The sequence below is a fragment of the Xiphophorus maculatus genome, chromosome 17, assembly GCF_002775205.1.
Source record: "Xiphophorus maculatus strain JP 163 A chromosome 17, X_maculatus-5.0-male, whole genome shotgun sequence".
NCBI lineage: Eukaryota > Metazoa > Chordata > Actinopteri > Cyprinodontiformes > Poeciliidae > Xiphophorus > Xiphophorus maculatus.
In genome coordinates this window covers 17,447,754-17,475,079 of record NC_036459.1, presented here as the reverse complement: position 1 = coordinate 17,475,079, position 27,326 = coordinate 17,447,754, and the positions used below count along the sequence as shown (strand labels likewise).

Sequence of the window (27,326 nt, the reverse complement as noted above, 5' to 3'; positions counted from 1 at the left end):
ATAAAGTTGGCAGATGAAGGTCATTCCTCACCGTCTGACAAAACGACGGCAGCTAAATCAAAGGAAGAACGGATCAGATTTTACTCAGCAAACATAGAAGAAGGAAATGCTCTGGTCTCAAGAGAACTAAATTACACAGCTTGGTCTGAGTGCAAACCTAACCCTGAGTGTGGCAGGAAACTAGACGCATTACCCTAAACGTAACATTGCCACGGTGAAACATGGTGGTGGCATTATCATGCTGTGGGGATGCTTTTCTTCAACAGAGACAGAGGCGTAGCTACTGGGAAGATGGATGCAACCTAAAGCTGGAGTCCTGCAAGAAAACCTGCCAAACATTTTTCTTTTACAGTCATGTATCAATTCCTTCCAATTTCATCAATAGGAACTACTGTAGTTTATATTGGTCCAGCACATACAGTCCCAATAAAATAATAGTTTGTGACTTAAGTGTAAAGCAACATTTTCAGTTTTGGCTAGTTCAAAACTCAAACAGCCAGCATAGTTCTTCTGGCTAGATCCATCTAGTGCTGCCAGACTAAAAATGCCAGTTGGTGACTTCAGCGTAAAAAAACATCGTCAGTCTCTTTTGGTTAGTTAAAAACTCACAGCTAGCTAGTTCTTTCGCTAGCCGCTAACTGTCTAAAGCTAACTGTCAAGAGTTCTGAATTAGCCAAAAGCAACTGACACAATATTTGTTTTTACACTGAAGCCACAAACGTGTATTTTTAGCTTAACAGCTAGCATCTAGTTCTTTTGGCTAGCTAGCCGCTAACCATCTATAGCTAAGTGTTAGACTTCAGCATTCCAACTATTAGCTGTACGCCTGGCATATCACACCTGAAACTAATAGTTGGATTGCCTCGTCAGAATCGTAAGAGACCGACCCGGGAGGACTGGAGTTGGACCCCTGCGGTGGATGCCATAATAACGAGAAGTAAATATTTTGTTGTTTATTAAATTCATCTCATTCTGAATACGTGGGTCAGTTAATTTCACAAATACATGACAGTCTAAAAAGTATAAACAACAAACATATCAAAATGATTGCCAGCTTCCTGACATTTCATGAATGTTTAGGTCAAGCAATAGATAAGAATATGTACAGGGTCACAAAAAATGGAAGTGTTCTAAAGAGTGCATTCCACTGATACATTATAACACAGTAGTTTTGAGGCATCATATAAGATTAAGGCTACAGAGTGAAACAGTGCATGTCTACTAAAGCACGCCATTGATAGTGATTTGACTGCAAAGAATAAAAATAGAGAAATCAGAAAAGACTTTAAACATTATAAAATATACATCGACTGAGCATCGTGTGCTGGTCATAGAGGCGGCCTAAGGCACAAAGGGGCTGAGCTGCTGCTTGGACCTCCAGGCCAGCAGAGGGCCCCCAAGAATATCAGTGTTACGTTTTTTCAAAAAATTAAATTTCTAAATAAATCCCTACCAGTTGTAATCACACAGAGGAAATGATAATAATCTGATTGCTAAATTCATAGTTGTTAGAAAATCCACTTTACTTTTACGTAACCAATGTCAGAACATTTACACTGAAACCTTGAGGCCTCAATATAACAAAAATGTCTATTCCAACTCTTGAATAGGTGTTTGTTCAACAAAAACACAATTTTGTCACACAGCAGCAGTCTTCAGTCAGAGGCCTGTTCAGAGTCACTGCAGGACTGACTGCTACTGGAGACCCTTCCTTACCCTCTGCATCATCACCATCCACTATGACTCTCTGAAGATACTTGGATGATATGAGTATCGAGAACATTTCGTTTCACTTTGGGAATTGAATTTGGTACAGATGATTTAAAGGGCCAGTGATTTTTAAAAAATAAATAAAAAATTCAATCATGTTGTTTGCGTTCATCTTTCTCCATGCACACTTGAACTTACGTGTTTAGCGCACATTAATAACAAAACCAGACTAAAACAGAAGTTTATTTTTCTAAAATTGTGGTGAAACAAGGCAGTGGAGGCATCATGCTGTGGGGAAGCTCGTAACTGCTGCTTTTATGCAGGAGTTACATTCCATGCACACTGTACCTGCAGGTCAGTGAGATAACAGCTTACTTCCTCTTTTCAATGCAATAAATATGACGTGAATAACTTGAGAGCTGAGACAATTATTTTGTTCCCTTCATAAAAAAAAACTAACAACAAAAAAAATCCATGAAATTTATTTATTAGAGGGGGTCCAAATCAAATTCTGCTCAGGGCCCCATATGATCTTGGGCTGTCTCTGGCTGGCCGGACGGCTTAGCAGCATCAAAGTTTCTTTTATATCACTAATATCATACAGTTCGAGATCCTAAGTTTGAGCATTGCATAAAACTGTCTACTATTTGTCACACACACAAACAATCAAACTTAAAATATTTTCCTATAAGAAGATAATACAGTTCTAATCGGTAGTTATGGTTTTGATTTGAGTATTTTGTTGAGACTGGGGGAAGAAGAGACATTTTTCATGTTTAGCTAATACATCAGGGCAGGTATATTAGCTTTAACCTATATATTTACATATATTTAAGGATGTTATCCATCTTTAATCGAAACAAGTGTAAACTATTTAGATATTGTTGAAGTTCTCATGGCTCAACTTACCCCGTATGTGAGGTAAACCGGTAAAACAAGCATTGGTGCGGGGTAAGTAAAGCCGTAGTTGTTGTACACAATTCAACGGATACAACAGATAACGTGCTGTTTAGTGAAAAAAAAAAAAAGAAGAAAAGAAAAGAAAGAAAAAAAGATTTAAAAAAAGAAGACAGCATGCTTTCTTGGGGACTGAACATTAAACTTTGGAGCAAAAAAAAAAAAAAGGCAGTTTGAATCCTTGTTTCAAATTTGTGGTTGGGTTGTAGCATCTCAACAAGCAACAAGCAAGTTCAAAAGCTGGCACTGGACTGAAATTATCTTTGATTTATGACCTTATATTGTTGCTCAACTGATGTATAAAACAAAATTACAAATATTTGTTTTAGCATGTTGAAAATGGATCAAAAATGTACCGCACACAGAGCAGAAAATCAGCCAGTACAAGTAATCAGACTTTACTTATTTTATTCTTTTTTAGCGCTAAAAAAGGAGACGCTTACCCTTACAGACTAGGTGTGAATGTGACCGAGTCTATACAGCATCTGATCAAAAACGGGAAGATTCGTTTACTATACTACGGATGCACCTGGTGGTCATCTGATGTCTTACGTCATTTTATCAACTAAGTTTCTATTTCCTGGGAGACGGGAGTCTGAGGAGTTTCTATAGATGTTACAATTACAAAGGCCCTTTGTGTGAGAATATGAGAGTGTAGTGTGTGAATGTATTTGAGCTTGATAAGCGCCTCAACAAGCATAAGCACATTTTTTTTATGAAACTTATGATAGACTAAATTCACTTTCAGGTGGGAGAAACGGTTTTTGTTCCCGCTCATTACGGCGCTGCGGCTCCACTCTGGAGGGATTCGAGTCATTTTAACGTTGCAAGGTAAAGGGAAATAAAGATGTAATCACTTTCCCCTTGAGGGAAAGTCATAAACGATGAATTCCTCCTATTTGGTCACATGATCAATGTTTATTTATTCATTTATTTTTTTACAGTTTCCTAGAAACAACTGGTAATTCAACTTACCCTTTGGCTCAAATTACCCCAGTCTCCTCTATTGCTTTTAGAGATTTAACATCCATCAGAATATGCTGAATAAATCTTAGCTCAAGATAACATATTTACAGACAATTTGTCCTGTTTGTTTAAATAAAGTAGACAAGATGGCAGATTCCAGGCTTCAAAACAGCATTTGACAAGCGTGAGGGTGATATCACAGTTCATTTTTAAATACAGGCTGCTCGTTCTTCCTTCCTCTTTTTTTCCTACAAATTCTACATCACGGCTCAAGAGGGATTGTTCATTGGCTGCATCTCCTCTGTTTCCTGAGGGGGAATCGGCCTTTTTCTCCTATGGCAGGAAAACAAAAAAAGGGACATTTTGTCAGCATGAATCCTTGAGGTCTCTGTTTAATACCAGTGCTTACTTTCTAGCTTACCTTCGATGTAGTACGAAGATGATGCCACTCATGGAAACCAATAGGATCACCACAGATAAAGTGGCGGCAATTGTTCTGGTGTCTGCTGCTAATGGGAAACGGAGAGAAACAAGCATACTCAGCTAAAACACTCGTTCTGTCATCCTTACTGTCAGAAATGTTTGTAGTGGAAAAATTATCATGTTGATTTTCGCAACATAATGGATTCCGAAGTATAGAATTCTTTACATTAAAAACATTTATTTAAACCACAATGTTGTTCTGCCCCCCGATAAAGATGTGGAACAAGCCTTAAAGTAAACTGCAGCACCAGAAAGTTGCAGGCAATTTTTCAGAAATCGTCAAACACGTTTGCGTGCATTTATTCTGTGTGAAGAAAAGCTTCTGTTTTGAGTTGATCAAAGTTTGTGGGAGTTCCTGTTGAGCAATCTCCAGTCGTTTGTTTCCAATAGTGATCAACAATGACCTAACGTTAAGTGTTATGTCAGACACAGGCCACCCAGCTGGATTAGAGCTCATCCTGCCACCACACATGGCTCGCTGTTCGGGAATCAAGACAAGACGCAGCAACCACGTCTCCACAGCAATTAGATGAAAGGTTTGAGAAAGCACAGTGAACATTTGAAAGAGAGCAAAAGTTTTTAGTTCAAGCATTACAAGTTTTGAGAAGAACGACATGAAGTCCTGCTTCCAAACGGAAAATGCAAACACAAGTATTAAAGGTTTTGAGCACAAAAGACATGAAGCCCTGCCACTTGGTTCTGAGGAATGTGGAAATCTCATTAGATTTTAATTCAGTCATTCCACTCTGATGTAGGCGTCTCCAGTTTGTACTTTGCACAGATGTTTCTGTACAATATAGCATCTACTTCAGTTCCTTCTCCATTGTTAAGTCTCCCTCTAGTCGATTAATATCTGGTCTGTGGTGGACGCTCTGATGATGTCATTTTAGGTGAGTACTCTTGGGCAGTTAGTTTCTCCGACATCTCAGTATTTGTTTGTTGTTGGTTGCCCCCTCCAATTGATGCTGTATGGTTTCTTCCACCACAATTGGTAAAACGTTTGTATCTAAAGGTTTGACTGTGGAACTATCAAGTTACAGCTTACCGTCTCACCAGCTTGTCTTGTTCGTGGATTGAAAATGGTGGTTTGCGGGTGTGCTGTGGTGGCACAGGGGTTAAGCACAACCCACATATGGAGGCCTTAGTCCTTGACCCGACTGTTACAAGTTCGATTCCCGACCTGGCGACCTTTACCGCATGTCTTTCCCCTCTTTCCTTTCAATTCACTATCAAATAAAGGCCACTAGAGCCAATAAAACTTTTTAAAAAAGAAAATGGTGGTTTGCAAATACACAGGGAGGATCCACACAGGATCTGCAAATGGAAACAAATCTGGCCTGAACCAGTTAAATCCACGCCTGTGAAGAACAGGCGTAGGCAATGGCATTCCATGTAGTCCTTTCCTGCTGGTATCTTACACCTGGTAAGGGAGTGAGATGATGTATTATTTCTGATGCCTCTTTGCACAGCCTGCAACTGGGATCTTGCCTGGTATGGTAAATCTAAGTTTCTATTGCTCTGGTGCTCAAGATCTGCTCATGTCTTCTGTCCAACCCTCTCCAGCCATTGGTAGGATTTGGTCATATTGGCCACTTCAGCTGTCTGTTGGGGGTACGTCCCATGAAGGGGTTTATCCTCCCGTGATGGTTCTTTCATCTCCTTCTCTTCCAGTTTCTATCATCAGACTGCTTCATCCCTTGGAGCCATCTTCCTGATGTACTCTTGACGCTTGGATGTTTAATCTCTGATGCTCATGAGACCTCTGCCTCCTTCTGTGTGCTTACAGCTTGAGGATACTGGATTTGGGGTGAAATCCACCATGAATGGTAAGAAGCTTGTGTGCTTGATCAATTTATTACCCTAGCAGGGTATCTGATTAGGCACAGCGGTTGACTTCCCAGACTTTCTTCTTGCCATTGAGCAGAATCCCCAAAACGTGCCTTACTCATTGCAGGTATTTGGCTGTTACTGCTTTCCTTGTGGTTGCCTTTTGCCTGTGGTATTCCAAGGCATAATTTTCCTCAACATTTACTATTCTCCTTTCTGGGGGTGCAATACTCTCTCTGTGGATTATCTGACCCTCTTTTTTAGTCACCATGTGGCCACATTTCTCCAGCCCAAATAATATCCTGATGTCCCTGCTGTATACAGGTGGTGTGAACCAGTGAATCAATGTCTCGCTCACTCTTAGAATACAGCGCAACTCAATCCATGTCGGGGAGGTGCCTGAAAGTTGGCCTATTTCTGAGTTGGTATCCATAGCCAGTCTTGCTGATTATTTAGCTGAGGGGGTTCAGGTCTATGTACACCACCGGTGGGAGACAGACCTTCTCCTTGGTATTTTCCACATTTGATGGAGATATGGACAAATGACCCAGATTCATTTATTTTAAGGCTGTTTACACATCTTTACTAAAGGTGTCAATAACTGTAGCCAGCATCAAGCTAGATTCTTCCAGGAAGTTAGGATATAAAATTACCTGTGAACGTTTCTGTGTGTGTTTCTTTCATAGAGCTGTTTCCGTTGCTATGGTTACTTGGTGAGTATGTGGAGCTCCGAGTTTTATAGGAAACCACTGTGGTTGTGCTTTTAGTTTCTACACACAAAAAGATTATTTTGCCACATTAATTATGAAAAAATGTCACATCTGAAAATAAAAGAAACCATGAAACCAACATATTCTTTCATGCAGAGTTGTATTCTAAACCTACACATCTTTGTCAGGACTCAGAATTCATATTTTTAATAAACTTTAAACGTAAGTCGTATGGCATCATATAAAGCCGTTTGTTAGGGCTTGGGACTCTAGAAATCCAGACCTTCTCAGGAGCGACTGGTCTATCAAAACGACTCTAAAGATGGAAACCAAGAATCTTAAATAGAGTGGATATGCGATTGTGGCATGACAACCTAACTAACTAGAAGATAAGAACTAATACCAACTAATACTAACCTAAATGCACAGAACAGGATAACTACTGAGAATACACTCATACTGAGATGTCAAGACTTTAATTTTGTCTGTTTTTTATGTTTAAACAGTCAGACGCCTCATTATCTAATAGAGTTTGGAATGAAACATCAACGGTGTATTAGGGCCACAATACAGGTGTTAGTCAAGAAACTAATAAAGATCGGGGATCGACCAGCAAACTGCTACCGGTGCCCCCTAGTGGCTAACTGTTTTATTGTAGGTGTTTGTGTCTTATGGTTAAAAATAAGACATAAAATTCTTATGCCGCTTTTTTGGTCCACGCTTATGTATCTGAACAGCCCTTTGGTCACTTTGGGTGCTCTTCAAATAAAGATTGATTGATTGATTGATTGATTGATTGATTGATTGATTGATTGATTGATTGATTGATTGATTGATTGATTGATTGATTGATTGATTGATTGATTGGATAAAAGCAGCTGTTAGGATTCCATGCTTCTTACCTGATGTACTTTGCTCCTCCATATCAGCTGAGCTTGTAGTTTCAGTAGTAGAGCTTCTTCCAGTCGGATGGCTGGTGGAAGTTCCTGCAAAATAGAAAAAGAAGCTACCATCTTTTTTTCTTTTTTTTTTTTAGCAAAACCAACTCTCTTCCTGCTGTCATTTAAGTATTTCTGTTTGCGTCTTTTAACACCAACAGTAAAAAAATAAAATAAAAAAAATTGCAAAATCAAATCGCAATGGGACCTGGAGCTTCTTCAGACGATGCTCTTACTCATTCATCAACTGGTTTTTTTTTTTACAACCAGTTGCGTAATTTCTAAGAATTTGATGAGTAGGACATAGTGTGGCTGAGTATTTCCTCTTTTCAGACCCATTTGAGGGTTTCTAGCATGAACGGGATGCTTCAGATCACACCGCAGATTTTCTCTGCAGCTGCTCCCAGACTGGTAGAGGTCGGAGGCTTTGCTTCTCATATCTTTTGGAACCTTCAGATCAAATCTGCTGTCTTGTTGTTGTTGGGGACTCAGATTCAGAGACGATACGGGAAAAGCAAAGTGGGAAAAACACAGTTAAATGAGCAGACTGCATCCGGAAATCTAAAAGATAACAGAGGATCTGACAAGGAGTAACTGAACTGGCGTGTATTTATACCGGGGACGATGATTATAGGATGACACAAGGGTGAATGAATGAGCGAATGGGAAACAGCTATTGAAGACCTGGAAAATGAGGCACTGAGGTAAAAGTAACACTAACCTAAAACACAGGAATAAAATAAAATATGAGTTGGAAGCGAAATGAAAAAAAAGTAAAAACAAATAAAGTCGACTAGGATGATTTGAAGGCTCTCATGTTGTCCGACTGGTTCTCGTTCTGTGATGTTTCTGATGCTACAGGTTTGTCAGTTATGATGCCTGGAGAAAAATGAATCAAAAACACCAAAAATTGTTTCTCTTACCCATAATTCATGACTTGACAAGGGGATTAATTATGTTTCCATATAGGGCCAGGTAGCTTCTTCTTCCACATAACATAATGAAAAAGTCGGTTGAAATTGAATTTTGAATTTACACATTTAGTCACCTCTTCTTTATTTTACATTTTGTTTTATAATCTGGAATATTTAAGTCTAACAAATTGAAGAAAAAAAAAAAGAAACTAGAAAAAATGTGTAAAGTGAAAAATGCTTTTTTTTTTTTTGCTGACACTGGACATTGGTTATATTGGTTGGAGTAAATGTAGATTCAACAGGCCCAGTTAAAGAACACGCAAGATTTTATGCTAAGTCTGCGCACAGTTAATGGAAAGTCATAGTTACGTTTACCAGTTCCTCCGTTTTAGAAGAACATGCGCAAATTACATCACAGTCACAGCAACTCAAGCCAACAAGCGCTGATCAGCTGGAACCGTCACCACATGAACACGGTTTCATCAGAACAACTCCACCAGACGCACTGAAACCAGCTCTGTCAAAAATGTGCTTCATTTTTATTTAATCAAGAGGAGCTCAGGAAAACACTTCAAAGGTGTTTTCCTGATGGAACATGAGACATGAAAACTTATTAACAAGGTTAATCTTGTTAAGTTTTCATGTTCCTGAAAACATGTTTTGTTAACTTGTTAACCTTAACAAGTTAACCTTAACAAAACTTGTTAAGGTTAGTGCTTCAGGCTGAAATTACAACATTTAGAAACTTTACTTGCGTGTTGGTATGTTGCCCACATACCAACCCTGTTTCAGCCTGTCACCTAAAAACACATAGTACTGCCCTCTAGGTGAAATAACAAATATGTGTTTATGCACATACTTGAACCTACATATCGATAAAAGTACCACAGCAGAACCCGTGGTGGTATGAAAACGTTTGGCTCTCTTTAGCAGGCTCGTGTCTTGTTATGTCTGCTGCTTTATCAGAACGAGCAGCAGCAAAAAGTCATAAGACTTGTCACAACTGAAAAAATATTCAACTTTTGACTTAATTCAATTCAGTTCAAAAGTACTCTTTGCCAAAGGAAAACTAAATGTTGTAACTAATGCAGTCATGCCTAGAGATACTGTTACAATCTAAAACTTCTTTCCTGTGTTAATTTCAAGCGAGGAATTTAGGCAAATATAAAACTCGAGAACTGTAGAAGTAAAGCCTGAGCAATGTTGATCCTACACTGGCTGTAAAACATTTGGTTTATAGAAGCCTAAAAAAACCTACTTTATGTTTAAAGTTATGGAATAGTAATGTGATCAAGGATACAAGGATATGGGTTTAGAGGTTGATATATAAACAAAATGTATTTGTAAAGCAAATTCTCCTCGGATTCGCAGCAAAAACCAAAAATAATGTTCATGTTTCAGTTGCACACATTGATCCTACCTGGCCGGTTTGTTGCCGCAGTCGTGATGCTTGAATCATCTGTAACAGAATAAATGAATAGTTCGTCCATCAACTTCAGAGCTTATCAGTTAATACAGCAGGGCATAAAAATAATAATAATTAAAAAAAAGCAAGAGGAAGAAAAAGAAAGATAAAACCCAAACACTAAATGTCACTGTATGCAGATGATAAACAAATATTCCTGCAAACGTCCAAATTTTAACATTATTATTATTATAATACAGAAAACTAACCCAACAGCAATCTAACAGATGCAAGCTAAACAAAATATAGAAAACACAACCCATTCATATTTTAGGTAAAAGTCTAAATGTAACTTCCCAACTTCAGAGCTTCTTTCGCTTCCTTTAAATGCTTCAAGTTTTCTGAATCAACACCCTTTAATATGTCTGTCATGGAGTGTGGCTGTTTTATTAGCTTCTTTTATGGCATATTTAAGAAATGACCTGCGTTTTAACCACGTTAATGAAATGTGTGGTCTCTAATCCTTACTGAAGAGGTAGATTAAACACACCACTTGCCTGGTGATTCAGTCTAACTGATTATACGAAGGCAATAAAACAGATTCTCATAGAATTCCGACATGTCTCAAAATTCTACAACAGACTTTTCCAATCTAGATTCTTTAAAAGACTTTGAGAGGAATAGGAAGTTCAACAACTTGTTTGGTATTCAACCAGGTCCTGTTTAAGAACCACAGATCCGGTCTAAGAAACTGCTACCAGGAGGAACAGAAGGTTTAAAAGCTCTGAAATAACTAAATGAGTATGCCTTTATCTGGGGGTGTTCAGTTCTCTTTTGAGAATCTTTCTATCTTCTAATAATATCCAAACTTAGAAAATAAATGCTAAACTTCATCAATCTTTTCGACCCTGTTCTAACACACCGTTTACCCTCTGGTATTAACCTACTGTATAATTCAAGCTGGTGCAGGCAACAGAATGATGAACATTCTGCAATGACAGTCTTTTCGATGACAGTGTGAGAGAGCAATAAATCAATATCAATATATTAAACTGCTTTGGTAGCACAGTGCACCTACATTTACCATGATTTAGCAAACAGAAACAGTCTGCTTGGGGGAATCCGCAACACGTGTTGCAATGCGCTTACATTTAAAATGCATAAAGAGAACCTTTAATTTTTAACTAAAATAAAATAAAACAGCATTTTTCCAGAAAAAAAAAAAAAGTTTCATACCTGGAATGTGTGGCGGCGTTGGAGTTGAGTCTGGATGAGCTGAAACAATAAAAGTGAGTTAATTAATGTCCAGGTCCAAAGGGAAGAGGTCAGGGGGCTGGAAGAGGGATTCTGTTGAGCATTTATTAGCAGTCAACGTCTTACCTGTAGATTGATTCGTTTCATTCAGCATAAGTTTCGATCATGTGAAGCAAACGGCTAGTCCAAGAAGGTCCTAGACAAAGGCCGGCTAACGGGGTCCGATCTCAGAAACATCCCAGTTTTTTGTTTTTATGAACCTTTAAAACAGTAAATCAATAACTTGATGCCATCTGCTGGGTTTCTTTAAATAGAACACGTTTTAAACTAATTTGCATAATGAACTAAAATTAACAAGGATCAATTGGAATGCATGCCTGACGTCTTTGAGCTAAATGCTTTCTTGTTTATGTCTAAATAAAGTATTATTCCATAAAGCGTGAATTAAATGTCTTGTCCTTATAACAAGACAATAAGTGGGCATAAATATATTTTTATTTTGTGTGGCTCGAAATAAAGCAATAACTAATTGCAACGACCTTTTTTTTTGTTGTTTTAAAAAATCAATTCACAACATTAAGATTTGTTGTGAATTGGTGCTATAAAAATCAAAATCATTTCAACTAAATTACCATGTTTGCATATTCACAAAGCAATCGGCTATTACTGAAGCAGGAAACGTAGGTAGAGAGAAAGTGGTGCGCCGACTATAACCTTCCTGTGTGAAACATACAGAAAAGAGACATCATGTCAAGTGTTCCTATAGAGAATAGCTGTTAGATCTGACACTAGAGTGAAAAGCAACAATGTTAAGTGAACGTTATTTTATTTCCTTTACACTCCAACATGGTTCCTACTCAGTGTGTGTTTCGCAGAGGACGATAATTTATGGCGCACCACCTCCAACCTCCATTGTCCTCCATTATGTAGCTCCTCTATAATTCTGTGTAAATAACTACCGAAGGCAAACGTGTCGACACTTTAAAAGTTCACAAAGTAGCATTTAGATGAAGTAGAAAATGCATCATCTGTTTGAAGACAATAGAACTTCACTGGCCTCGACCCGTTTCTTGGACTGGCTGTTCTCTTTTGGGAGCGACTCACTTGGATTTACAATAGATAAGGAGCTATGTTTGGTAGGCGAGATGTAACTGCTTAGAATTGTGCATGTGCGAAATAAGATACTCTAGATATGGGGAAGCATTCAGTTTTTATGCTCCACTAATCTGGAACAAACTTCCAGAAAACTGCAGAGCTGCCAAAACACTGAGTTCCTTTGAATCAAGGGTGAAAACCTGCCTGCTTAGAGCTGCCTTAGAACCGTGACGACTGGAACATTTCTCAATATATCTGACGTATATTTGCTTGACGACTTTGATGACGGCATTTCACTAAATGTAATGTTTCATGATTGGTTGTTGAAATATGTTCTTATGCTGCAAAACGAGTTGAACTGACTTGTTGCTGAAACGTGCTAAACAAGTAAACTTGACTTGATAAACTGGAGTGAACCGCTAATAATGCGCAGATATGACAAAAAAACCCACTATAATACAATATAATTAGTTTTATTTCATACAGAAAAGCAACATGTGTTCCTGCCGCAGCACAAACTGCACCATGAATGTTTTTCCTAACCAGAAAAACGTGTTTAAAAAAGCAAAATCATTCTTTGATGTACCGATGGGAAAAGTTAAGAGCTCTTTCAGCCGTTTGTGTTGCAGTGGACATGAAAGTGTTGTAATTACAACTGAAACAACGCAACTGTTTCCTGGCAGTCGGATCTTTTACTATCATCAGGGGATGTTGTAAATTCCTGCTCACGGTGTGTGTAAAACTAATGTTAACAGAAGTTATTTCAAGATGTCAGAAATGCTGATGCAAGCCTTTGGAACGACCCTCAAAAGTCTTGGACCGTGACTGATAAACACTCTGCTGTGTTGACTGGTTTCTCTGGGTCGGTGTTTATTTCCAGCACACACCAGCAGCTGGTCCTGTCCTGGTTTACAGGCTGAGTGAGAGTTTTGTGTTTGTTTCGTTTCACTTCCTGACGTTTTTATTGGCACCATATTGGCTTTTGTTTACCGTAGGCAACTTCGTTTAACATGGTTTGGATTTCATTTCTTGTTGCTTTTTTTCCCCCCCCTCAGTCGTTTTGGTTTCTGCAACGGCGTCGCAGGTTAGGACAACAAGGAGCACGTTTCCGCTAAAACCAATGAAATTTGGAGATTTATCTCAGAAATATTCCAGAAAAAAACGTCTGTGTTCATGTTTTTTTTGTTTTTTTTCCCCTGATATTAATGTCGGACATTCTCTAGGAAAAACATGGACATTTTTGAGTTTCAAATGTTGAACATTTTCAGCTTTTGAAACTCGGAAACGGTCACAATTTTTCTAGGAAATTTGTGAGATTCATTTCAAAATTCCACAGTTTTCTCCCTCAATTTTTTGACTTTTCAAACTCAGGCACTTTCAAGTTGTGTTTTTAAAAAATATATATATATAACTACAAAGGCACCTAACACACCGTGGCAGGTTTCTGCTTCCCACACAGGATGATTTAGACCCAATTACTTCCCGTCCCCTTTGGCTTCCTATAAATTCTTGTTTTAGACTGTAATTTTACTTCATTTTGAGGCGTGTAAAGCATCTTTTTCATGTCGTTTTCAGTTCTGATGTGTCAGCAGGAGTAGCCACCCATGCAGGAGTTCAAGCTGCAGGCCAGAATCTCTTCCCACCAGTTCCATGTGTGGACATGCATGTGCTGCGTTCCCTGGGGTTCAGACGAGATTCTCCAGTTTCAGAAATGGTTCCTCAGCTAAAGCGTGCCACCTCACAAAAATACTCTGATTTAGTTTTCCTGGATCGGAGGGCACCAACCCATAAAACGTGTCCTAGTCGAGTTTCTATTCCTGAAACTCTACGAAACCCGACGCCTCATGACGGTAACTTGATAAAGTTCCATTGTTAAACGTCGGAAGAGAAAGAAAAAGAACCTTACGTATACACTCCAGTGGAAATTTGGTAGTGGTCCACTGCGAATGATTGTTGCACTTGATGAGATTCGACGTTCCGGCCTTCCTCACGTAACCGGGAATGCACGTGTAGCGATATTTGTCGCTAACGTTGAAGCAGTTTTTTCCTTCTGGTGGCAAAGTAAGACTTCTTCTGGGAATTTCTGGACATGCGCACTGGCCTGAAAGAGAAATGCAGACAATAGAAAACGACATCAAGGCTAATGTCACGCCATGGCTTGACTTTCACATCCTCTTTTTCTAGTAAGGGTGAAATGAAACTCGGTGCTCTTTTCAGTTCCGTAAAAGTTATTCAGGTCTCAAGCCGGTTCTACAGTCATTGAAATCTACACAGATGCTGTTCATTCATAGATCATTAAGATGATCTATGAATGATGATCTCCCCTCTACGGGAGCCATTTTGATAGTTTGTGGCTCTGGAGCTAACATGCACGTCAAGGAGAGAAGATATCAGCAATGATGTTGGAGAAGCAGTAGTTGCAGTTGAACCATCTGGAAAGAGCTACAAGAGTGAGGAGTGAGCGTCCAACGGTCAAAGAAATGACAAAATAACACAAGAGCTGCACCTTAAAACTCGGCGAACTTCAGTTGATTTGTTAAAAGTTAGCGTTCAAGACGGCTGTTACAAAAAAATAAAAAATCAAGTAGCATGGAAGACCACAGAACGCAAAAATTCATAAAAAAAAACCAAAACAACTACATGTCAACTACAAGGTTACAGTTAGCATGCTGAATGCTAAAGTCCGTGACCAGACGCTTGCTACGCGTATCACATTTTTGGAAGGGATGCAAAGACAAATGATTTAGATTTACAGACCTGAGTCTGAATGAAACACGATGACTTCTTTAAAAAGCTGAGACCAGACGTTGAGATGTTCACACCAACTGCTAGGCGTGGTGGGCGGATGGGTGATGATTTAGGCTTATTTACCAAAGGAATGCATTAGACACAGTTAAGATTTGTTTTTTTCCTATTGTCAGATTTAGCAATATTAAGAGAAATAATTAAAAAAAATAAACCAAAACAAACACAAAAAACCTCAGAACTTTTAGCATGTTAGCATGCTTCATGTTGAAGTCACAGTAGAACAATTACAGTTTGTAAGAAAGCCTCATATTCACAAAGCTACGTTTGGTGAAAACCAAGCAGCTGATGCAGCAATAATACAGGCACGTCATTAAGTTAACCACAAGCATACTTTAGATTTTACTGTGATGATATTTGATGTGTCTGACAGCTCAAATCAGAAATGAAAATCTGAAATCCACTGAAACCACTTTATAATTAAGAGTTGACCAAAATTCCATAATAATAGAGATTGATGACTGTAGACAGAAAACAGTTTCTTTTGAAGTTACTGTTGCCGCATGTGTTTCCACAATCAATGTTTTACACAACTGGCTTCATAAAAAAAAAAAAAAAAAAAAAAAAGGACAGCTGACAATGCTCTGGATTGTGTTTTTTTGTAAATAAGCTTACAATTATATAACTATAGAGCTTGACAGAAAGAAGAAGAAGAAGAAGAAGAAGAAGAAGAAGAAGAAGAAGAAGAAGAAAAACCGCATTACATCCTGAAACATAAGAACGTTATAACTATGACCTAGGGGCAGCTTTAGATAAGATAAGATAAGATTTATTTGTCATCAACAGATTACAACGAGATTGAGATTTGATATTGGATACATTGGCAAACGCCCAGGGAGCCAATGAGCGCCAGTTAAAACAACAAAACTTTCTCTCTCCGTTGAATTTTTTTGCATGTACAGTCAGGAATTGTCTCCAGTTGTGTCGAGGGTTTGCAGAGGTTTGACTCTGTGTTGCTAGGCGGCGTCAGTCAACCTGAGGCCAGATGGGGTGGAATTAAGGTCACCTTCCACCTCCCGTCTGCCTCGGCGCCACTTCAGGCGAGGTGCAACCGGGACATTTGGAGAAATTACAGCGTGGCAAACTGATTTACATGAACTTATTTATTGTCTAACTCTTCTAATATCTAAGACAATCTGAACTTGTGTGCACCAATATGACAATTTGCACCGATGTCAACATCCGACATCTCTGATATCTTTTCTCCTTGACGTTCATGTTATATATTTCCAGGCTGAAACAAACATTGTTTATTAATATCTGCTAATACCAATGTTAATGCAGATTTATCATGCATAACCTCAATAGTTAATGACGATTTGGCCCGGAAGGTCAGAACAGGATGGATCATAAGCTAAATTGCCTTAAGCACAAGTCCACATGAACCGCAAAGAGGAAGTAGCTTGTTCATCAGATAAACAGAACACTAACGGAGAAATATGTTTTCTTAATATAAATATACATTTCTAGATTTAGTGATTCATAGATGTTCCGAAAAACCACTTAAAATGCTGTCTTTTCTATAAAATACAATTTTATGTTACATTTTGGATCAAATTCTATTCATTTCAGAATACTTTGTTTGCTGCAAAACCTTAAAATGAGTCAATTTATTCATTAAAACCTGCTTAATAACCAAATACATTTGTTATCATCTCAATTTAGGAGACATTTAGTTGTTGGTCTATTTTTTTTTTTTTTTTTGGTTTTTCCAAAAACACCAACTGTTACAACGTGAAGAACTTGAGCTGCGCTATTTGTTTTGCAATTTTACACTGACGCATGAACCCATGGCTCCACCTTGTATAGAGAAAGTAAATAACAAAACAATATTTAACCACGCAACAAAAAAAAAAAAAATTCAAAATTAAAACATGTATTTCAAATGTATTTGAGTCTGGATTTAACTATTCAGTGTAGGCACGAGATTTGAATTTGACAAATAATACTACTTAACCAGAGCACAGCGTAAATATAGACGGAGATCGTTCTGTCCCTACCGACGCTGGAGAGCCGCGTCGTCCCGAGAAGACACACCATCAGGACGCAGACAGAAGTGGAGAACCGACCTGGATCCATCTGCCAGCTCGGCGCGGCTCTACAACATGTTCTCCCTGGAAGTCCACATCCGGTAAGACCATCGTCAGGGAGTGATCTCCTGCCACCACCGCGGGGCTCGCTGCCGTCACGCTCACGGTTTCACTTTCAAAATCGCCGACTTTCAGTTGCGCATCGCCAATAAAGTCGGTTCTTGGCTCGACTCAATCGACGCCATATTTGTAGTTTTTGTTGTTGTTGTTGTCGGCAAACGGGCAAGTGCACGTTTACAGTTGTAACTCAATGAATAATCAAAAAGTCATTTTTATTTTAGTGAGTTAATTGCAAAACTGAAACTAGTGTATGATTTAGATTCATGACACACATGCAATAAGGATGTGTGTCATTTCAAACATTTTATTTCGGTTAGTTTTGCATGTTTTGGTGTACACGGACGAACGTAACAGTGTCTTTTGACAGAAAAGAAAGTTGAGTGGACGGAAAAAATGCAATTAAAAGAGATGTACAAGCAGAAGCCATAGCAGTCTGTGCTGTAAAAGCCACTCTAGATGTCTCCTGGACATGCACTACAATTATTGCATTTATTGTGTTGAGAGAAAAAAGAAAGAAAAGAAAGACTGTACTGTAGCTCAGTGGTTCAAAGTCAAGTTGAAAGTAAATGCAGCTTTTGACGGTTAAAGTCCAAGAAGTGAGGCCACATTTCTCACCCCATGAGAATTCTCTAGAGTTAGAACCACAGTCTTTTTGGTAGGTGATGCCACCTGCTGGTGTTTTCGAGTCAAGTCAGCCACTGTTATTGCAGAATTAAAGAGAAGCGGATACATTTTTGCAATAAAATAATAATAATAATAATAATAATAATAATAATAATAATAATAATAATAATAATAATATGCTTACGTCTAAATATAAAGCAAAAAAAAAAATCTACTAAATCCTCCCATCGCTAGGCGGCGCGTTTATTGTTACGCAACTTCTTTTTTTGTCTTGTTGTTTTTCCGCTGCTTCCGTCGCGCAAGCTACAGCGAGGGGTGGAGGTAAAGCAAATGTGCTAAAGCCTTTCGTGTCTAATTTAGATATCCGTATGGTTGTATTATAAGAACTTTGAAAGCGAATTCTTATAATTACATATTTTTGCCCGTATTTTCTCCAAGAGAATACAGGCCGGCAGTGATATTAGCTTCAGCTTATGCTAGCAAACTGTCACAATCATTCAGTCAGCTTTGCTAGCATATCAGGCAATTTAAACTGCTATTGATTTTGATGTGAGCTAGCTATGCTACCTGTGTGCTAGCTCTACTCATTAGTTGGTGTTACCGGTGCTTCTAACTTAGCAATTGAAGGGCAAACCGAAGCCGCTGAGTCTGAATTAAAGCCCAGTCCTGTGTGTGTGATTTGTGTGTTTGCAGGAAGCTGCAGCACTGACCGTGTCAGCATGTCGCTGTACGATGACCTCGGTGTCGGTGCAAGTGACACCAAGACCGAAGGCTGGTCCAAGAACTTCAAGCTGCTCCAGTCTCAGCTGAAAGTGAAGAAAGCGGCCCTGACCCAGGCTAAGGTAGCTCACCATGCTGCCAGGAATGGTGCGCAACAGCTCGGGTGTTTTATTAGCAACTAGGATAAGCGCATACATTTCCCAGAATGCATGTTTTATAACATGGACACAACTGCTCAAGCAAACACAAGATCTGTCTAATCTGAGAACTGAACCTGGGACTTTATACAGACTAGAGACTAAATTCTTACTTTATCAGCTACTGAGGTCTCAACCTATTAGGATCCGTTATGAAAGCACATATTTGGAAATCAGGTGTGGCCTGATAGTTTAGTTTTAAACCATGTTGGAAGTGCGACCGAATGAATTGTCCAAAAGGTTCTGAAAAGAAATCGCTGACTTTCAAAAAAAACAAGAGATCGAGTTGGGAGCATAATGCACAAGTTTACATCAAAAGAAACTGAAGAAAATAATAACAAGTAGGGCTGAAAGGATTAATTGAATTAATTGCGATTTATGGATTACAGAAACACTTGTCAGCTAGTTTTTATTTTCTTATTTAAAAAGTAATTAAATGATTTACTTATTTGCATCTTTTAACATGTTTCTAATATTGTGTAAAAAGGCTTAACTGGTTAAGAAAAAAAAATCAGCTGAATGTCTCGAATTTTTTTATCCAATTAATTGTCAGAGTAATTGATTAGTGAAGTAATCCATCAGCTGCAGCTCTAATAATAACAGGCAACCCTGAGAACCGAGAATATTGCACAACAACAAGGCGTCTTCAGTCAGAGGCCTACACAGAACCGCTGCAATACAGACTGCTGCAGGAGATCATTCCTGCCCACAATCATCAGCAGCATTTAACTTCCCTCTGGGATTTAACAACTGGAACTCTGGAGTGTGGAGGGCAGGACAGAGTGAAAACTGTCCTGCTCAGTTTCATTTAAATGTGTAGAAGAATCACACAAGTCTGAATAATGCCAAAAATACTAAAAATAATTAGATGTTTTATAAAGGTTACGTTTGTGTTCCAGACTCAGCGGATGAAGCAGACCACCGTTCTGGCTCCCGTCATCGATCTGAAGAGAGGAGGTTCCAGCGACGACCGGCTCAACACAGACACTCCTCCACACGCCGCCGTTGGACTCAAGGTCTGCCTCGCGCTCCAGCACTGTCCCCTAGAATGTTTTTGTTTTTTTTTAACTGGATTTGGCTCCGTCAGGATGCGGTTCCCAGCGGATTCTCCTCCGGGGACGTTCTGATCCCGCTGGCCGACGAGTACGACCCCATGTTCCCCAACGACTACGAGAAGGTGATGAAGCGCCACCGGGAAGAGATGCAGCGCAAGAGGGAGCAGGAGCGACAGAAGGAGATCGAAGAGAGGGAAAAGTGAATCAAGTTTTTTTTGTTTTGTTTTTCATTTTTTAAAACTTTCAAGTGTAATCTGAACATCCGGAAACCAAATCCTGGAACTTGGTGTGTTTCAGGAGGAGGAAAGAGAGACACGAAGGCAGCGCTCCCAGCGGATTCTCTCGTTTCCCGGCAACAGAAGAAGACTCGGATGAAGAGGAAGAGTACGAGAAAGAGTGGAGGAAACGAAGTGAGTACTTGTTGCCATGGGGATATGTAGTTTATCGACCAATAAGGAGCAAGAAGCTCCCCTTAAAGGGGCAGTATTATGTAAAATTGACCTTCTTGAGCTTTAAATCATGTTATAATCTTATTCCCTCATCATGCATGTTAGAGAAATTAGTTATACTCCATGACAACTAGGTGTGCAAAACACCTGAGTGGACCCAGCTTGGAGACGCAGCCCTGCCTCAGAGCTGCAGTGTCTGAGCCTCAGTGTTAGAGAGCAACCCTCCCCCTCCATTCCCCGTCTCAGCTCCTTGAGACTAGCCAGCAGCAATTAGCAAACACCTGGTGGAACTGCACATCAACAGCTGAGCTTATAATACAAGCTACATATAAGTAGAGTTATATGTTTCAAGCATTTAATTTTGCTTATTGTCATAGGGATCTTCTTTAAATAAAAAGCTAAGTGGTAAGAAAACATTTGGTAGAAAAAGAAAATGCCAGCAGAGACAAATGCGTTCTTGAGACAATTGTGAAGCAAAGTTAAGTTTAGAGTTTAGGGCAGATTAATGTGTTTACTGAACCTAAAAATGACTGCAGCCTAGACAATGATTAGTAAAGTCATCCTGAGTGTGTTTGATGTGAGAACAGGAAGTGACGGGTTGTTTCCGTGGTTTCCAGGTATGGGCGGAGCAGCCATTGCCCCTCCTTCGTCGCTCGTGGACAGAGAGGGTAAATGTGACAACTACATTTCCCTAATGTAACACGGACAGTTTAATGTATCAAATGAATGCGTTAGAATTTAAATGGTGAATCATTTAAAATGTGGAAAAGGAGACTTTAAATCAATTAACATCCAGCAGAGGGCAGTATCGTACAGTCCCTACTTCCAGCAGCAGTGTTTGCGTTCTGCCCCGCAGGCTTGTCTCCGTACGAAGACGAAGGTCGTCCCGGCAGAGGCGCCAAGGCCGCCATCCCTCCTCCCATGTACGAGGACTCGGACCGGCCGCGCTCGCCGCCCGGCCCCACCAGTTCATTCCTAGCCAACATGGGGTCAGTCCTCCAGCCTCTTCCTCTCAGTCTGGTAGCTTCAGGACAAGAAGCCCCCGTGTGACGAGTGTTCTCCCCAACAGCGGTACGGTGGCCCATAAGATCATGCAGAAGTACGGCTTCAAAGAAGGCCAGGGCCTCGGCAAGCATGAGCAGGGCCTGAGCACGGCGCTGTCTGTGGAGAAGACCAGCAAGAGGGGGGGGAAGATCATCATCGGGGACGCCGCGGAAAAACGTACGTCTCTAATTCTCACCATTTACGTGTTTCCACTGTTAGCTCGGTGTCATTTTTATCCGTCGGCAGCATGAACAGCTAAATCTGCTTCGTCAGAGCTTCTCTGTCTCCATCTGCTTTTTGATGTGAAAGTCTTCATCATTGACATTTTAGCCGCAGCAGCGAGTAAGACGGTGTCATTCTGCAGCAGGTGGATGTCTTACAGTGACTCTGTGTGCATGTGTTTTATTTTGTGTGTGTGTGTGTGTGTGTTGGTGCGACTGAGCAGCAGGGTCGAGCCAGTCAGGGGCGGCTGATCCTTCCAGCGGAGGCTCTGCAGGTTGGCCTCCATCCTATTCTCCTACTCTTGTGTGGGGAACGCTCTGTCTGGTTTTATGTCTAGCTTTTTAAAAAGTGTGTCTGCATGTGTGTTAGTGCTTCCAGATCCACTAACATGAACTGATTTTTTTTTTGGTTTAGTTTTTTAGAATGTTGTTTTGCTCAATTTTGAAGTTAAATGCAGAAAAAGATCTGTTTTAGTAATGCATGTTTTCTAAAAACGTCTTTCAAAACCTCATTCTTATTCTTATTTTTCATGTATTTTAGTTTGCTAACCACACAATTACACCTCTAACCTGTAAAGCATGTTATGTTTCGCCATTCTACCCAGAGTGTGTCTTTTGTCCTTTTTAACTAGTTTTGTGCCATATTGTCATGTCGCATGGTAGGTGTGTACTGATCAACTGGCAGGCTGACAACAGAGTCTCTAGACATCCTTAAAAAGACTTGAATTTATGTACCTAAACTTAAGGTCTTATATGTCTTAAAATCCTATTTTTTTAAGTGTGCCTGAAATATGTTAATCACAAGTAGGCCTGTCACGACCACACATTTTGCTAGCCAATAAATTGTCTCAAAAATGATTGCAACAAACGATAATACTGTAGTTTTGAGATCATTCTCAAGTAACATATTGATAATAATAATGGCACAATCATGCAAGTTGACCCTCTCATAGTCTAAGAAATGTTTTTCAATTAATGCGTGAAACGACTTAAACACGTGTGATTTTAATTCCGTTTTTTATCTAATGGATACACTGCATACACTTTTATTTTCCGACATTAGCGGAATATTGACAAAGTTTTGCACACATTTGTCATGGAAACGCAGCCGACGTCCCCTTCTACTGTACTTTACCATGACAAGACCCGCCCACCGGGTGGCTAACAACAGCAACTCCTGTGGCCATCTTAGCAATTTTGTTAGAAGACCAGGAGGATCAATTAGAAACACTGCTATGCCTTCTAACAAGTTAATCAAGAGTCTAAAGTATAAATAGTCCTGCTGATTATTCCGACAGGCTTTTCTCATCTGGCATCAGTGTTAAGAAACAGGAGCTACTCACACAGTTTCAAGCAGAATTTCTAAAGCTGAGTCAGAAATAGCCGTTGCAGAAGATGAAGCTGTGAGACCTTCCAGCACATACCGTTCCTACCAATTAAAATCCCTTCATGAGATGCCAGGATAAAAATCCTGGAGTTCCCCATGGTGGTGTTCATCGTAGGACCTCTGGGTGAAAGAAAACTGCTACTCTGTTATTATCTATTCATGGATAATAATAATAATAATAATAATAAATGTACACCTTTGGAAATATTTGCAGTTGCCAAAATAAAAAAAATTATTAAATTTTATTTTTTTTTACCTTAATCAGACTAGTCAAGTAAATAGCTTGACTAGTTAACCCACTAACATCTAAGAACAGATTGGTAAAAAAGGAATAATATTCTTCTAAATAAGCAATTTTAAACTAGTATTAAATTTAGCTTGTCATGGTCAGGAATCAGAATCAAAATAATACAAATGTTTCAGTTGTAAAACAAAAATCTGTTTTATTATTTTAGCAACAGTATAAATAATTTTTTTTTACCTACTTTAAATGTGGCTAACTGTGTAACAATGAAGAGAAGCAATACTTGAAACAAAAGCCTCATTCATTCATTTAATATGTCTAAAAGCAGCTCTATGTTCTGATTGGACAACAGATGTCACATGTGGCTGCATGCCAGGTTATTCCTTTATTTCTAGTTGCTCCACAACAGAGGTTGCTTAGCCATAAAACCATTAGCCATGCGTTGAGGCACAACAGTAAAGAGCGTTGTGGTCATGCCGGTCAGTCTTGGGTATGATTAGTTCATTGATCAGGAAAAAAGATTGGATTTTTCCAGTTTGATATCGGCTTCCATTTCCCATTTCTTTGCATTTTCTCCTGTAGTTGCTATCTGTTAATAAAAACAACAAACTCTTAAAAGACGCATAAACCTGAAACTGGAGAAATGTTCTGAAACCGAGTGAACCTTTGCCGTCTCCCGACAGATCAAATGTTTGGCTCCGTTTAATGTTTTAGTCAGACATTTATCTCCTTCCTGGGTTTCGTTGACACTTTTCCTGGAACGCCAACCGCAGCGCGGCTGAGTGACCCAGTCAGTCGTTCCTCAGCCGTGCTGCGAGACAATAAAACCGGGCTCTGTTGTTCCAGCCGCCATATCGGAAAAGTACACCGGACGTCAGCTCTGCCACCACTGAGCATCGGCTCGAATAGTTTCACGTCTTGAGTAAACATCTTTATCACGTCTGTAAATGTTGTCTTGTTATGCGTTTCCGGCCAATCAGCGGACTCTTCCAAGAAGTCGGAGGCCAATCCCTTGACGGAGATCCTGAAAAACCCGACCAAAGTGGTTCTGCTCAGGGTATGTTTGTTTTGTTTCCCACAAGATGTACTTTATAAAAAATAAAATAAAAAAAAGCAGACACCTAAAATGTGTTGCGGTTTCGCAGAACATGGTGGGTCGAGGAGAAGTGGACGAAGACTTGGAGGGGGAGACGAAAGAAGAGTGCGAGAAATACGGCAAAGTTGTGAAATGTGTCATTTTTGAGGTGCGGAGAATAAACCTCGACAGAGTTCGTCCAAAGTGATTGGAAAAAAAAAAAGGCAATAAACAAGGTTACTCTCCTTCACAGATCGCCGAAGTTACGGATGATGAAGCCGTCAGGATCTTCCTAGAGTTTGAGCGGGTGGAGTCGGCCATCAAAGGTCAGAGTTCACCCGCCGTTTTCTCCTCGTTTGTTTAACCCAAGGCCAACTTTTTTTTTTAACGTAATGGCCTCGCTTTCCTTTCGCCGTTGTGTAACCGCTCCGATAACTCGGGCCGAGAAGTGTGTCTTACTCTTAATTGGGTCGGCCCAGATCGGAATCAAGGTGAGACTCGACTCCCTGCGGTGTTATGTCATAACTCCCTACGGCACCGGCAGAACCGCGCTTACATCACAGCTCCCAGAAAGCGGGGCGCGCTCTCAAAGAACAGGTTATACTGAGAAGATGGGTGGAGAAAAAAAAATAATCTACTCACTGGATGTTTTTATCTAGGGTCAGTTTTGAGTTCAGTTTGTGCTTTTTATGTTGCATCAATTTACAACAACTTTCATTTTTACAAGACAAGCAGTTAATCGTATTCCAGTCCATAGAGTCTAAAGGTTTCACACATGATGGTCCGATGGACTCGGCTAGATTTGGGACCAGAACTGCGACGTTGGTTCCATTGTCAGCTGCTGTGGTACTTTTTCAGCCGCGTCGAGGACTCAAGGCCTCCAAACATGGGTCACGCTAACCACTACGCCACCACGGCACGCCCCTTGTTCTCTTTTTTATAGTAAATAAACACTGCTTTAAAAAAAAGTAAGTTCATGCAAATATGTTTTAAAGTAGATTTATGCTGCTTTTTAAAAAAATGAATTCAGCTCTTTCCAAAAGTCAATTTATGAAGCTATTTTTTAGTGAAAAAAATTTTTTTTTGCATTTTTTCAGCTTTCCTAAAAGTAGTTTTAGTCTGCTTTAAGTACATTTCTGCTTCACTGTGTTCTGCTTTTGTGCTTCTAAACAAGTCAGGATGTGACAACATTTATCATTAAACTCAGCCTGCTGTCTCACAGGAAGTCTTAGTGTGCGTCCGCTTGTCTTTACGCTGTAGTGGCTGTGAAGTGCGGGTTCTGTACCAGGCGGTTCTGCTGAATGTCTTTCCAAGTAAATGGACGGGACCCGTTTCTGTGTGTGGACTCTCAGAAATGGCTGCTGTCCTTATTGAAGGAGGGACACCCTGTCACTCCTTCTTGCATGACACGCGCCGTCACATCGGTTCCGTTTTTTACTAGATTCTTCGAACGGGTTAAAGTGTGACAAATAGTCCTGCGTTAAACCTTCTGTGTCGACGGGCTTTTAGATATACAATCAATCCACAACCACAGAAACTTCCTGGTATTTTAGTGCGATTTTATGTACGCTCACACAAAACTAGTGCAGAATTGGCAGTGGCAAGAAAACGACGCGTGCTTTTCAATATTTTTTGAGAAACTAAAATCTAAAAAGTGTGATGTTTCTATTTGTATCATGCTTTGAGGACGTTTTTCTTTAGCAGAGACAAGAAATCTGGGGGGAAACTACAAACCACCTGAGACTGGATATTCTGCTTCCATTAGGACATCAACCCCAAGCATAAAGCCAGCACTCCAGTGGATTTATTTGGATAAAAATAAGTTGTTGTAATGTGTTAGAATGGCCAAGTCAAAATTTGAAACTTAATCTAGCAGAAAATATGTGGCAGGACTTGAAAAACTGAACCCAATCTGAGCTGTTGATGTGCAAAGCTGGTAGGAACCTTTTAGAAGTGGGGGCGCAGTGATAAACATGTCCCAGTTTTGTTCATTTTGTGTGATTGGTAATCGGCCGACCTTTTTCCTATTGCTATTTTAAAGAATTCATTCTCCGTACACTTATGTACTACATTGTACTGCGGCATTTCATCAAATCGTAATAGAATACGCTGAAGTTTGTGGCCATGACATGTGAATGCTAATGCAAGGCCCTGTAGGGATGTAACGTTGAAGGAGGGCAGAAGTTTAAACGCATGGTGATTCTAAATAAATATTGATGATCCTGTTTGACCTTTGACCTCCTCTTCCTCCGCAGCCGTTGTGGATCTAAATGGACGTTATTTCGGGGGTCGAGTCGTCAAGGCCTGCTTCTACAATCTAGACAAGTTTCGTCTTTTGGATCTCGGGGAGCAGGTGTGATGTCTGCCAGCTGACCCTGTGAGGCTGCAGCAACCTCCCCGCCTGTACATATGTTTTTCATTTATAAACAGCAGTGTATATGTAGTAATAATGATTCCGTCATCTGGTGTTTTTGTTGTTGTTGTGATTATTAAATACCTTTATGCCAATACAGAATAAAAGGTATAAACCGATCTTTTGGGTGTGGATTTCTTTCTCAGTGTTTTCATCCTGTAAGCGCCACGGAGGCCTAGTTTCTGACATAATACTCCTTTTCTGTGTTTTTAGCGTCCCTCTGGGGTCCAGGAGTCCTAACTTAGCCTCGCTAGATTATAGGAGGGGGACTAGGACAGTGAACGCAGCCTCAGCCTCGTTCAGAGCTTATGTAAGTGAGCCAGAGAAGATGTCCCAGAGGTTTGGATGATGAAACAGAAATGTGAAGGAGGACCCATTTAAAGGATTTCATCTTTTTGTTTATATGGCATGGTTCAAAGGTCAAGGAAATATGGGTGACAAGGAAATGATTGCATATTAACACAAAAGGGTACAGTACCCTTTCTGATTTCTTCTATTTTTGCTGTGTCACATGTTTGTGATGGTGCTTTTTAAAATGGGGTGGGGGCTGTCTAAATCAGCCTTGGGTGAAAGCAATCCCCCCTGACCTTGTTAAATCATGAACTGAGATTAAAGCTTTTTAATATGTTGCAGTTCACGAGCAACATCCATACTTGATTACTACCAGACTTGTGGGATTATAA

The 27,326-nt window shown here is 39.8% G+C and overlaps 2 protein-coding genes across 6 annotated transcripts; one reads left to right on the top strand and one right to left on the bottom strand.

Moving 5' to 3' along the window:
• Positions 1-3,058: 3,058 nt before the first annotated feature.
• On the bottom strand, positions 3,059-17,163 carry il15ra (interleukin 15 receptor subunit alpha). Of its 4 annotated transcripts, none has more exons than XM_023349951.1 (8): positions 17,065-17,163; positions 14,166-14,360; positions 11,147-11,185; positions 9,926-9,964; positions 7,556-7,639; positions 6,597-6,713; positions 4,055-4,142; positions 3,059-3,966 (listed from the first exon to the last, which is right to left on the bottom strand). In XM_023349951.1, exons 1-8 carry the CDS (start codon positions 17,141-17,143, stop codon positions 3,903-3,905), a joined length of 705 nt encoding a protein of 234 aa, XP_023205719.1. In that variant the 5' UTR covers positions 17,144-17,163; the 3' UTR covers positions 3,059-3,902. The 4 variants fall into 4 exon arrangements, with proteins under 4 accessions (XP_023205719.1, XP_023205720.1, XP_023205721.1 ...); XM_023349952.1 differs by having other exon boundaries at positions 4,055-4,139; XM_023349953.1 differs by lacking the exon at positions 6,597-6,713.
• rbm17 (RNA binding motif protein 17) lies at positions 17,116-26,762 on the top strand. 2 transcript variants are annotated; one of them, XM_023349950.1, is made up of 13 exons: positions 17,116-17,195; positions 18,532-18,680; positions 19,655-19,771; positions 19,843-20,009; positions 20,108-20,220; positions 20,877-20,927; positions 21,116-21,248; positions 21,329-21,480; positions 21,749-21,799; positions 24,136-24,212; positions 24,301-24,399; positions 24,484-24,556; positions 26,486-26,762. In XM_023349950.1, the coding sequence occupies exons 2-13, from the start codon at positions 18,558-18,560 to the stop codon at positions 26,587-26,589; spliced, it is 1,260 nt and encodes a 419-aa protein (XP_023205718.1). In that variant the 5' UTR covers positions 17,116-17,195; positions 18,532-18,557; the 3' UTR covers positions 26,590-26,762. The 2 variants fall into 2 exon arrangements, with proteins under 2 accessions (XP_023205718.1, XP_005808088.1); XM_005808031.3 differs by lacking the exon at positions 17,116-17,195 and adding an exon at positions 18,109-18,159.
• Positions 26,763-27,326: the final 564 nt, after the last annotated feature.

Coding starts and splice junctions, on each gene's coding strand:
- il15ra (XM_023349951.1), bottom strand. CDS start 17,143: ATGGATCCAGGTCGGTTCTCCACTTCTGTCTGCGTCCTGATGGTGTGT. Junction 11,186..14,165: donor ATTTCCACTGGAGTGTATAC/GTAAGGTTCTTT, acceptor TTATTGTTTCAG/CTCATCCAGACTCAACTCCA. Junction 7,640..9,925: donor TGCGGCAACAAACCGGCCAG/GTAGGATCAATG, acceptor TCTATTTTGCAG/GAACTTCCACCAGCCATCCG.
- rbm17 (XM_023349950.1), top strand. CDS start 18,558: ATGTCGCTGTACGATGACCTCGGTGTCGGTGCAAGTGACACCAAGACC. Junction 20,928..21,115: donor GTCGCTCGTGGACAGAGAGG/GTAAATGTGACA, acceptor TCTGCCCCGCAG/GCTTGTCTCCGTACGAAGAC. Junction 24,400..24,483: donor TGAAATGTGTCATTTTTGAG/GTGCGGAGAATA, acceptor TCTCCTTCACAG/ATCGCCGAAGTTACGGATGA.